The 13,030-nt window shown below is 40.5% G+C and overlaps 1 protein-coding gene across 1 annotated transcript in view; it reads left to right on the top strand.

Annotated features, from left to right (window-relative positions):
- The first annotated feature begins 479 nt into the window (after window positions 1–479).
- Window positions 480–13,030, top strand: part of RAPGEF5 (Rap guanine nucleotide exchange factor 5) — a 177,107-nt gene continuing 164,556 nt past the window's right edge. The window contains exons 1-4 of the mRNA XM_024738490.1: window positions 480–524; window positions 2,079–2,185; window positions 6,957–7,078; window positions 8,501–8,669. Of these exons, the coding sequence (XP_024594258.1) occupies window positions 7,027–7,078; window positions 8,501–8,669 (221 nt within the window). The 5' untranslated portion in view covers window positions 480–524; window positions 2,079–2,185; window positions 6,957–7,026. The remainder of the gene's footprint in view (window positions 525–2,078; window positions 2,186–6,956; window positions 7,079–8,500; window positions 8,670–13,030) is intronic.

Raw genomic sequence — 13,030 nt, 5'->3', positions numbered from 1 at the left:
GAGGGGCTATATAGGGACTTCTGTTCAGTTGAGGTTTGCAGGATGGCCTGAGGGGGCGTGACTGGAGCCCAGGGAAATCCACTGAAAAGCCGAAACAGCAGTCCAGGTGTGCAGGGATGAGAGCTGGAGCTCGGGTTGGTGAGAGTGGAAATAGAAGGGAAAGGAGAAATGGGATCAAAATCACACTGAGAACAAAGTGATACATATACAAACATCCTTGTTTTTCTGTTGCACTTTTTAAAGTTGCGCTCTGTAGATTGGGAACCGTTCCCATGGAATATCCTGTCCCATTGGGATGAATGTTGACCAGATATTTACACTGAGTGAGAATAAAGATGTTCATCCTCCATGGCCCATGACATTTTTTTGGCTTAGACAACTGCTGGGCCTGCCACGGTCGCATATATTGTGTCCTCATAGTACAAAGCTTTCTGTTTGGTTCTAATTTTCCCCTTTTCTTTCTTTTCATGTAGACTCTATCAAGAAGAATTTCCAATCCATACCTTGAACCTACTCCTTCCCAGGTATGATTCTTATCTCTCTTACAGCATTTTCTGAAACAGTGATTCTTCCCTTTGCTCCTGATCATGCCGTCTCCTTCACCTGGGATGACACGGCCGAAGGTGTTTGAAATGTTCTGATGCTTGTGTCATGGATAGGACAAAATTTTTCTCCCATTTTCCAAGTCCTCTACATGAATGCATTATGAACATGGCAGAGTTCATATATAATATAAATATTTTCAATTTGCTGTATGATAGAAATGCTGTATTTTAAAAATACTGGATATTTTACTCTGAAAACTTTGTGTAAAAGGGGCTTATTTATATTTATTGTTATCTAATAGTGGAATATCTCCGAATGCTCATTGAAACAAGGTGGGGATGCCTTCATTACGTTATGTTAAAAAAAAAAAAAATCAGCTGACAGGGTTGCATATTTTAGAATAACAGGAGACTGTGAGCTTTGTGAGGGCAGGACCGTTTTGGCTTTGCTCACTACTGCATCGCCAGCATCTGGAATGGGACCTGATAGCTGCTCAGTGTTTTTTGAATGACTGAGTGAATGAATACTGGTACATTGTCAGGACTAGTCAAGTGTCAGCTGACTCATACCTCTTTTATGGTAATACTTTCTGTTATCGGACTTAAGTCGTTTTTTCTTTTTTTAATAGATTTAACATGTTAAAAATAAATCATTTCCTGTCCTTCACATTTTCTTCTTAGGTTGTGTTTAGGAGGTGATTACAGGAAAATTAAGGGAGTGTAAGGATGGGGTTGAAGTGTTCCGGATCAAGTTATAGTCAATATATTATCGATTTGTTTGCCTTGGGAGAAGACATAAAATATCTTGTAGGTGCAAAAAGAGTTCAGCAAGAAACAAGTAAACAGATGTTAGCATGTACCCTCAATATATCTTCACTTTCATGAGCCTTTACTTAGACGGTTCATTTTCATTTAGCTTCCTTTGTGAAGCAACATTGCCCTGTGGACGAAGCTGCCAATTATAGAAAAAGGAGGTAGTTTATAAAGTGGGACATAGACCTCTCCAGATCTGAGGAATACCCTGCTTCATCCTCCAAGAATCAGAGATGCATATGGACAAATCAGAAGATTAAAAAAAGAAGCTATATGAAATTTTTATCTGCTAGATGGAATTGTGAAGTAGATGAAACCAGGATGCTTGGCATTAACTGTAAACTCTGCAGTTGAGTGAAGCTTAAAAGCAAAGCACGGAAGCCTGCTATTAAATTGTGTCATGGTGCGAGATGCTTGCTAGATAGGAAAAAATTATTTTCCCAGCTTCCAAGACATTTACAAGTATGCATTTATCAATATGGCAGAGTTCATATATAAATATTCTTCAATTTGCTGTATTGGTACAAACATTGTATCTAAAAAAACAGGTATTTTGCCCTGGAAACTCTGTAAAAGGGAATTATTTATAGTTAAAGCAGTTAAGTGTTTTAAGCTTAGGGACTTGGCCATAACTTTTTCTATATAGTATGTCATTGGCAGCTCACAAATTGTCACATCATTGTTCTGAATTCTCAGTGAGTGTTTGTCTTTTCCGTGTAGATTTATGGAGAGAATTCTTCTTGTGCAGGAAGAGCACTGAGGAATATTATCATCGTTCAGGCAGCTGACCTGATAAAGGACAGGGTGAACCTCAAGGGATTTTACAGGTAACACAGTTTCCTAACCCCTTGTCAGAAATTCTCCTTGAGAAAAAAACCCCAAAACATGTTAAAGTCATAACCTTGATCACAGAGAGATGGGCAATTATCAGTAGTAGGAGGGTTGGTTTGTTTGAAGTGTCTATTTGGGATACTGGTGGTATGGTGACTTTTCTCTTAATTAAACTTAGCCGAGTGTTTCACAGTTGGACTCCTGGTCTGAAGATAGGGAGATTACAACTGGAAGATTACAATACCATAAAGAATAGGGAGAGTACTCAGAATAAATAATAACAAAAAAAGTAGGAAAGGGTCTCAGAATAAAGACATTTCTTTAAGTTAACTAAATTTAGCTTTATCACAAACTCAATACAGTCATTTTCTTTTTTTCCATTCGCCACAGATGGGAAAAATTCCATCATGGGCTGGCTTTTGGGGATAGTGGTTCCCAACCTATTTGAGTAAGACGAGCCCCCATCCTTTTTTCTGAAGCATAGTTTACATACAGTAAAATGCACAAATCTTAAGGGTACAGCTTGATGAATTTTTAGTCATTACACACACTTATGTAACTACATCCACATCAAGCTTTAGGGAGTTTTCACACCCTAGATCATTTCTTCGTGTCCCTTCCCTGTCAGCAACTATCTCATGCCAACAACTTCTTTCTGATAAAAAAAAATTTGGCAGAATCGGTTATCTTGGCACCATTGACCAACTGTGTAGTGGAGATGAGAGAACTATAATGAATTAACACTTTAAAATCCCATGTTAATTAATCACAGTATTTCCGTAGGTTTTGACACATTCGGCATAGGTTAGATATGATTTATTCTGTTGACAAACAATGCTTTTGTGTATATGGAATTGTGAACCTCTTGAGAAAGCTCAAAGGTCACTGCCCCACCCTCCCATAAGGAATTCACGGCCCAGGGTCTGAAAAACCACTGGTTTAGAGCCTAGGCCAAGCAGAAGCAACAGGCTGGAAGACGGGCTGTGGTGATTGTTGGATTACTTCACGTAGAGCTCCCCCCGCCTTTTTAAAAAATAGATGGTGGTGTCAACTTTAGACAAGCCTAATTCCACCCCCCCCCTTTTTTTTTAAACTGACACTGCATGTATGGGCATCCCTCAGAGATACTGCAGGCTTGGTTCCAGACCACTGAAGTAAAGCAAACAGCACGATAAAGTGAGTCACATGAGTTACTCTGCTTCCCAGTGCCTACAACAGTTGTGTTTACACTCTAGTCTGTTAAGTGTGCAATAGCTTTATCTGAAAACAATATACATGCCTTAATTTTGAAAATATCCCTAAAACTTGCTAACCGTTATCTGAGCCTTCAGCAGGTCCTCATCTTTTCTGTTGGTGGAGGGTTTGAAATATTGTGATAAGTACCAAAAATGAGACACAGAGACACAAAGTGAACGAATGCCATTGGAAAAATTGGCACCGATAGACTTGCTAAATGCAGGGTTGCCGCAAACCTTGAATTTGTAAACATGGTATCTGTAAAGTACAGTATATGAAAATGCAATAAAATGAGGTCTGCCTGTGTAAGTCTTTGGGTTTAGTTGTCAGCAGGCTCATAGGATTCATTTCAGTCCCCACATGAGGCTGTATGTAGGATCTGTCCTTGTTCTCAGTTTTGTTTCTGATTGGATATAGATTGAAAAAGAATTGGGAGATGTACATTAATCAGGTTCATGGAAAAGAACCATCCATCCAAGTAAGAACATGCCTAGGGTTTAGTGGGAGTAGAATGTGGAGAGAGCATGAGTTGTCCTATTTCAGATTCCAGGTGATCAGGCCAGAACCTCATTTCTTTTATAATCTAAGGACTGATGAATGCTCTGGGTTTAGAGACAAAGTGCTAATATGATTGCCTAGGCTGGGTCATTTTCATTTGTCTGGTAGTAAATTGAGCAAAGCGTTCTCCATGTACCCCATGAGGATTACTTTCGCAAATGTGAAATGTTTTCCATTTATTTGGTACTATAGGAAAAATCATACTAGTTTTTTGAGGCTTCATGTAAGTGTGTAAATACCACTGCCCCACTGACATTTGAGATGAGGGTTCTCTCTGCACTATACTATGAATTAATTACTAAAAATGTAACCGGAGACAGAAGGAGGCCAAGAGAAAGCGAATTTTCAACTTCAGAGATTAGTAAAATTAATGTTTTGTTATGGCAATCACATTGGCCTTGGAGCCAGTCACCTCCATATCACAATGTTCCTGTCAAGTACGGCAACGCTAGTTAGATCTGCATGTACTCGGAACAGTTGCTGGATTCAGTACAAGACTGAAAATACACGGGGAGTAAGAACTGCCGTGGGTGTTCACATTCCTCCCTTCCAGGCATCTCTGATTTCTCCACTGCTCTCCCCTCGGTCCTGGAGGTTTAGGTATTTAAAATGGATTGTTGCTGATCTGGTCCGCAAGTCAAGGGGGTGTGAGTTAACGGCAGCGGCAGCTTACCTCATTTTGTTTGCTTTGGTGGTGTTAGTGATAGTGTTCATCCTTACCCCAGTGATGTTTTGCCTGGTGCAGATGGATTGTTGAAAGCGATTCACAACATAACTTGTTAAATTGGAGATGGGGGTAGAAAGAGATCGTGTGCCCCCGAAACAGTAGCTTGCTCCGAGCACGGGAGCCTGATTATTCAGTAATAACTACACATGACAGCAGTCACGGCGGGACCGTGTTTTAGCATATCCACTCAGCCCTGCACCTCCCCAAGACCGAGCCCTTCCCAACGAGAAGGTGGGGCTGGGTCACCGGCATCACCCGGCAGCCGGTTAGAAATGAGGGCTCGGAGGCTGCACCCAGCCACACTGCATCAGAGTCTGCACGTCAACAAGATGCCCCAGGGGACTGACTCCTACTAAACACCAATTTGGGAAGCCCTGGTCTGAGGCACGTCTTCCTCATCAGCTGTGAACAAACAGGCCAACGCATCTGTCCAGTCACCATTTGTAATTTGACAGTTTAGTTTCGTAAATGTTTTGCTGTATCCTGCCGTGTTCCAGGTGGTGTCAGACACAGAGCAGGCTGAGGAGCTGTCTGTATTGTTCTGAGAATAAGGAATAAGATGATAAAAGTGCTTTGCAAGCCCAAAGATGCGGGCTAATTGACAGAGGTGTTGAGGAATTAACACTTCGAGCCTTTAATATGAAAGGTGTCCTGTAGAAGTTAAATTTGACGGTTTGGTCTAATTGCCTGTTTTGTTGCAATCTGTTTTCTTGTTTTGTTTCAAAAAACATCCATTTATTTGACTGTTAATCTTTCTTATGTCTTAATGCCAACCTGCAACTGGAATTGTACAACTGGTACAATCTGGAATTGCCTTAATGGCCTCAGAGTATCTTTCAAATATTTACTCCCAAAAAGTGATACTTTATCTAAAGTAGAATATTTGTTCAGATATCTCAGCAGAAATGCTTACTACCTTATTTTTCCATCACTAAAGAAAATGTAGCATCTCATGGCATTTCTTCATAATGTTGGTTACTGTGTGATTTCTAGGTATTTATAACTATGCCAATCATAAAAGATAGACAATATTTTTCTGTTTTAGGAATACAAATAAATGTTGGCATCTTTTGGTCCTTAAATACCAAATATAGGAGAAAGATAGCCTTTTACATGATACACCTCTTTAAAAAAATTTTGGGTGACCTTTTTTTCCATACGGAAGAGTGGGTTTCAATGAAATTTCTGCAAATTAAAAAAACTTCAGAAAGTTTTCTTCATTTGGTTTTTCATCTGAAGCTGATAAAGATGGGGAAGTAGGCATGAAAGTACCGCATGTGATGCCCAAATTGGGGCATTCTTTGAATACAGCTATGTATTTTAAGGATTACAGAGAGTATTTCTTGCATGTGGTTAGTGGAATCCATCATCCAGGTTTATGGGTTTATGATCTACGCTGCTTGGCAGATTGCTTAGATTATGTTAAAAAGATTAACAGTCAAATGTATTGTTCTTTGAGGCAAATATTAAGATTTACTCTCCGTTTAAAGATCAGAAAACAAAACTTCATACTACTCACTGTGGTATAGCCTTGTCTAACCCTGGAATTACTTTGTTCTCAAAGAGATGAGATTAAAATGTGTAATTGCTTGAACCAAAGCTGATCACCACCAACTCGAGGTACTTGTCTTACCAAGGCAGAAGCATTGTCTTCAGGTAAAGGGCTGCTAAATTTATTCCTTCATTTATTCTAATGTATATATTCAGAGACTTTACCGTGGGCCTGGACTGTTCTGATGTTGGCGATTAATCGTAAGTTACATACGCATAGTCCGTGTTCTCCTGAAAATTGTTCTCAAGGGAGATATTATTCATTTGGAAAGATGTATAATTGCTAAATGTTACATACACATAGTCCCTGTTCTCCTGAAAATTATTCTCAAGGTGAGAAAAAGAGATACCAATCATTTGGAAAGATGTATAATTGCAAAATGTTACATACACATAGTCCCTGTTCTCCTGAAAATTATTCTCAAGGTGAGAAAAAGAGATACCAATCATTTGGAAAGATGTATAATTGCAAAATGTTAGGTGATGCGAAGAAGAAGTATAAGAGGATATGATTCTAAGCTTCTGTAAGGCAAGCGATAGTTGAACTGAAACCTGAAAGATGGATAAGAGGTCCGTGTCATTTATTCTTGAGTTGTTTGTTTAAAAGCACATGAAAGTGACGGTATTAAATTTCATTTTTTTTGGCAAATGGGTGGCAACCATGTCTTACTGGGAATGGCTTTGCTTTTGTCCAGGAGAAGCTGCGTTGGGTCGGAACTGGTAGACTGGCTTCTAGAACACTGTCCTTTGGTCCAATGCAGATCTATGGCCATAGGGGTCTGGCAGCTCCTACTGGATATGGGAATTATGTCATCAGGTTAGTGTTACATGTTTTGAAGGCGCAGAATCATTATGTTGTTAAGCTACTTGACCAAAATGTGTTTGATTTCCTAGATGATATTATAATCTAGATGGAAATTGCGTTTGACAGTTCATCTTTTGTTACTTCTCACACCTTTTGTAAAAATAATTAGGTACTTGTTTCATTAACTACTACCTGTAAGAGTCTTTCCCTTACCCCCTCTTCTCTACTTAAAATGATGCACACAGTTTTTTAAAAAAAATCAGTGACATCTTTAGTTGCTCTAAATGTGTGAGTTGTCTTGCTGTTCTTAGAATAGTCATCAGAAACTGACTTTACGAGTAGCATGTGTATGCCATTTTAATTGTGTAAGTAGTCATAAACGATCTGTGAAAATAAGCTGTTGAAACAGAACAGAAAATTGATGTTAACTAGAAGCTAAAATAGATGGTGGATATCTCTTTTCTTTGTTCAGCCAGGGAATGGAAGACTTAGAAGTCAAGCAGTTTGGATTCCTTATTTATCTCTATCACTCAGGTGCTGGTTTGTCACTGAGAAGCCCTGTTCTTCTATAGATGATAAATATTGAGGGTCAGAGAACATAGTAAGTTTCCGAAAGGCACACCCCAGGTCCCACTGTGGAAAAGTGGTACAGATGGGGATGTGGGTGTAATCTTAGTCGGTCCCACCTAGCACCTGATGCTCTTCTTTAGGAAAACAGTTAACTGCCTTTGAGGAATATAATTATCAGCTTGCTTGTGCGGTTCAGGTTTCTGCTTAGCAAAACATTTTGTGTTAATATTTTTTGGAAAAGTCTCCACGTCTTGATTTCTTTTAAAATAGGGTTTCCCAACCTTGGTAGTGTTCACATTTTGTGCTAGATAATTCTTTTTTTTTTTTTTTTTTGATAATTCTTAGTTAATGGTGGAGGGGGCACTGTCTCGTACATTATAGGATGTTTAGTAGCATCCCTTTCTTCCACCCACCAGATGCCAGTAGCACCCCCTAGCTGTGGCAACACAGAATGTCACCCGACATTGCTAAATGCCCTCAGTGCTGGTTGAGAACCACTGATCTAAATCTTGCCATAGTGTTGTATTTGTGTACCACCACAGTATTTAAATGTACTGCTTTGGGCCGCTAAAAATAAAAGTTTCTTCTACTGCCTTTGAATTGCTGTTGATTTCACCTGTCCCTGAAGTAGAACAGTTGTAAAATACATGTGAATGTGCTGGCCAGAGCTTCAAGTAATAAAAATAGGGTGGTCAGTAGGTCCTTTTTAATTCAGTGGGACTGTGAACATGAATGGACTTCATTATCGTCCTATCCCTGGCTTCTCCCTAATACTTAGTAGGTCTTTCAGTTTATTATTCAGTTTATGGCTCTCTAAATGATATACTTTACAAAACTGATCCACGCCTTTTTTGTTTCCAACAGTGGACCAGCATTTATGCTTTCAAGATACCTATGTTTTCTACCAGTTTTCGTCTGATGAGTGTAGCTACTTGTACTGTGAATTTGAAAGAGAAGAGGCGTGGCAAAACGGTGTCAAACTTTTACTGCAGCTGGTGCCTCTCATTCCCACTAGAGCTGGCATCTGTGAACTGTAAGTAGATGCTGTTTTGTTCCATTGTAAAATTATTCTCACTTAGGGAGCCATCCCTGTGTCTGGGGACTGTGCTCTGCTTTTTAAGATCATCTCCTTTAAGAAGTAATTGTTTTATTCCCATTTCTCAGATGCAGGTTCAGAAAGGTAAAATGCTGAAAATTCAGTCCAGTTAATAAATGACTGAACTGGTATTCAAACTCCAGAAGTCCATGCCTTACCGGCTGCACCACGCTGCTTCTAGTTTAATCATTGTTATATGAGCAGATGATATAAGTTGGGAATAAACATGATTTAGCTTAAGTTGGAATAAAATAATAACTGACATCTTATCCTCTCTCCAAGTCGTGACTTTCCTAAGAAAGAGCTCAACAGACATTTCTGAAAATAATCTAGAAGCAACAGTTGGCAGATTAAAACCCATGAATCATTATCACATGAAGATGCTGAGTCACTATATGGTTAAAATGAAGGAAAATTAATTCATGAGACGGGGTGTGGGGACAGGACTTGAGTCATGATGTGATGATCCTGACATGCCTTTGTTTATCCACAGCACTAATGACAAACTTATTTCAGTATGATGAATTGCAGATTAAAAATTTCAGTTAGCAACTTTTATGTATTCAATTTGTAGAATACGTTGAGATTAGCAGGGCAAGTGGTATTATCCTCATCTCATGGGTAAGAAAAATAGGTTCAGGGAGAAGCACCCACAACCATAACAAAGATGAGTTACTCTTGTTAAAAAAAAAAAAAGACAGTACGGAGCAGTTATTACAGGCTTTTAGAAAAGAAATAAAATGTCAGAATATTAATGAGACACTAATAGGTTGATTGTAGAGGATGCATTTTATGTCAGGAACTATGCTAAATGCTTTATATTCATTATTTCATCAGTTTCTACTATTTTAAAGTGAGGAAACTGAGGCATAGAGATCAGGTAACCTATCTGCGGTCACACAGTGGTGTGTGGAGTATTCCATGTCTGTCTGGCTGTAACACGTACGCTTTTAACAACTGCTAGAGTGTGTGCCCAAGAGTTATGGGGGTCATTCTAGCTTCCCTTTCTGAGATGTTATAACCAGAAGCTATAAAAATGTTAGACTGACTCTGAAATGGTTATGAATTCAGTGCCACTGGCACCACCGCTGTTTATAGAGGACCTTGCCATGGTGAAGCAAATATAATGCATCATTCGATTGTCTAAGTAAGGAAAATGTTTCTTAATGTAATGTGGTCTTAATGTAGGTCAGAAGTTGCCCAGGAATAGTCAAGGAGCATTTCAGTAAATGCTAAAAAGCTTTCTAAGAAGGAGTGGAATGCTTTTTTTTTTTTGTGGTACGTGGGCCTCTCACTGCTGTGGCCTCTCCCGCTGCGGAGCACAGGCTCCAGACGCGCAGGCTCAGCAGCTGTGGCTCACGGGCCCAGCCGCTCCGCGGCATGTGGGATCTTCCCAGACCAGGGCTTAAACCCGTGTCCCCTGCATCGGCAGGCGGACTCTCAACCACTGCACCACCAGGGAAGCCCAAGTGGAATGCTTTTTAAGCTAGAGGTGGCTGTGACTCTGTGGGACTGGCCCTCTCTGGCAGCTTTTCTTAACCATTTCCCATCCTGAAGTCGGAAGTATGCGCAGTCCCAGGGGGTGTACCCAGATTAACGGGGTATAAGGGTGTCTGAAGTAAACTCGCAAGCAGTCCTCATGGTTTATCTCCTTTCTCTCCCACCGAGGAAGCAGTTTGGAATGCCAGTGAGATGACCTTTTTACAGGGAATCCCTGAGTCTACTGTAGGTTCTGAAGATGAAGCTATTTAAAAATTTTGGTTCCTAATATTCCAGATTACTTGCAGTCTTTTGTCACACTGATCACTGTATACAGTGTCATGCCTCTGGGGTTGATAATCACTGTAGCATGCCTATCAGCACGTTCTTTTTCTCTTGGTGTGAACTTGTACGTTTGGGGGTGGTAATTCCTCTGGGAAAATTGGCATTGGGGAGCTATGGACCTGTTTATCCCATATTATAAGTACATACTATAAAAAGATAAAATTACTGAACCCACTGCAAGTCTCTTCTGGAGCAAAAATATATGTGTGTGTGTGTGTGTGTGTGTGTGTGTGTGTGTGTGTGTGTGTGTTTATTTATTTACTCCATACTAGAGTTATAAAGCAAACTTCTAAGCTCTGATATAATGTTTTGGGCCAAATTTTTGAAAGCTCAAGTTTAGGTTATCCAGACTTGGAGTAAACTGTGGTCAGAGAAAAGATGTCTAGGGACATTGTCCTCTGCCAGTTGGGTTGTCACAGCCCTTCCTAAGGTTCAACACATACGATCCCATCATAACTTCTGCTCTAATCTGGTGATCTCCATTCATTCTAGCCCACACCCGTTTATTCCCTCAGGCCTTGTGAAGTTCTGCTCTTTCCTTGTCAGGTTCTACCCACCCCTCAAGGGGGAGTCCAAGTCCTACCTTGACCACAGAACTTCCGTGATACGTGCGGTCTATGATCAGCCCTAACTTTTAGTAACCTACTGCTCTTGCTGTTTGTTTCAATTTTTTTTTCCACTCTTCTATGTCATTCTTAGTCCTACGGTATTCATTCCACTGTATTATCCATTCATTTTTACCTATTCTACCGAAAATGCCCTCTAAAATCCTCTTGACTGATTAACTTACATTGTCCGTTCACAAGCTGAAAACCCGGTCCTGTGGTTCTTTTAATAACCTTTTTGAAGTCTGCCTGTGCAGTTCTACATTGGGGTCGTTCTAATTTGCCGTCTTCTCTCTAAATCCCTTTAAAATTATGTGAGGAAACTACTTCATGTCTCTATGTAAACACCATTCTGTAAAGATTCATTTTTAAAAAGAAAAAAGAAACATAGATTTTTTTTCCCATTTAAAATAAAATGTTTAAAGCAGGAAGGAAAATGGAGCTAATGCAGGTTTCTAGGCTAATGTGAAGAAACAAAATTCGTATGCTATACAAAATGACTTTTCTATCCAAACTGAATAGATACTTTGAAAAAAGTGAGTGCATTTGTTCTCAAGGGTACTGTCTCTGGGGGAAGAAAGAACAATCGTGGTATCTTATTCAAACTGAAAGGCAAATCAAATCATCCGGAATGTCCTTTTTCCTAACTCTTTTTTATTGGGGTGGGGCAGTTAGGAACGCTGAAGTAACATTGTAGGGAAAGGCAGCCTAATAATTCCTCCAGGATGAGTAAGACATGCTTCTGTCTAACGCTGACTTGGAGAATTTAGGCTGTGCGGGAGCTTGGCTGTTTTAATTCAAGTCCCTGTATTACAGCCCTCCCAGCTTGCCCAGGGGTGGGAGTGGTGGTACTACGAATAACAGAGTCTGTGACCCTTGATACATAAAACTATATTCTGCCAATTACAGGGCAGTTAACACTTATGCTGCTGTTAGAAGAGTCATGGAAGATTGCTAAAATTGAACTTATGCTGCAATCAGGCAGGGAAAGGAAAAGGTAACTTCTTCATTTTTCTCTAAGCGTTGTGTTGTCCACATGAGCTTCTGTCCTGCTGGACAGCCAGAAAGAAGGAAAAGAGAAGCCCCATAATTTTAGCCTAATCCAGTAAAATGACTCTAATAAGGAAATTTAAAAGGTTTCCTTGTTAGCTGTTGAGCATATTTTGGTAAAAAGGTTCAGTCTCTCTGCGCCCTCTCCTTGCTCCTCAGCAAGACAGCCCCCGGGGATATGGTGAGTGGTGTGGGCCCTTGACCCTAGCAGACCAGGCTTGCCTGTCAGGTTAGCCCTTTCCCATCCGCACTGATCTTGCCTAGCGACCCCTGAAGTGTGACTGGGGTGCGCTGTTACTGTGGAGCCTACTGTCGGTTGGGTCTGTGTCTCTCGGCTTGATCAGTGCCCAGTGGTCCTAGCTGATGCGTCCACCTGCAATGTCAGCATCAGCTGACATTGTGCTGCTCCTGAGGTCTGGCTGCGGCTTCCACAGACACCCCGTTCAGTCGCCTGACCTCTGCTGAAACAGCTCTCCCTCTCATTGCATCCCACCCTGACCTTCCCTGACTCTAACCTATGTGTTAAACACACACACACAAAACACACAAAACACACAAAACCAAAAACCCCACACCTGTTCGTTGTTGCTGTTAATGAGCAGAGTACTTAATTGGATGGCGTGGCTCACCTTGCATTCCTCACTAACCAACTCTAGGAAGAGCTCAGCCCAGAGGATTGAGATGAACTTGTTAACATTCATGACTCCATGCTCTAGGTAGAGAAGCAGAAGGGCACTTGAGGTAGATGGTACAGTGTGTAGGGCAGGAAGTTAGGAAGACGGGTGGCGTGTTGAGAGGGTACAAGGCAGCTTGATGTGG

The sequence above is a fragment of the Neophocaena asiaeorientalis genome, unplaced genomic scaffold (assembly GCF_003031525.2).
Source record: "Neophocaena asiaeorientalis asiaeorientalis breed wild unplaced genomic scaffold, Neophocaena_asiaeorientalis_V1.1 scaffold89, whole genome shotgun sequence".
NCBI classification, from domain to species: domain Eukaryota; kingdom Metazoa; phylum Chordata; class Mammalia; order Artiodactyla; family Phocoenidae; genus Neophocaena; species Neophocaena asiaeorientalis.
Note: the sequence above shows the minus strand (reverse complement) of the source record. Positions and strands in the feature narration are given on the sequence as shown.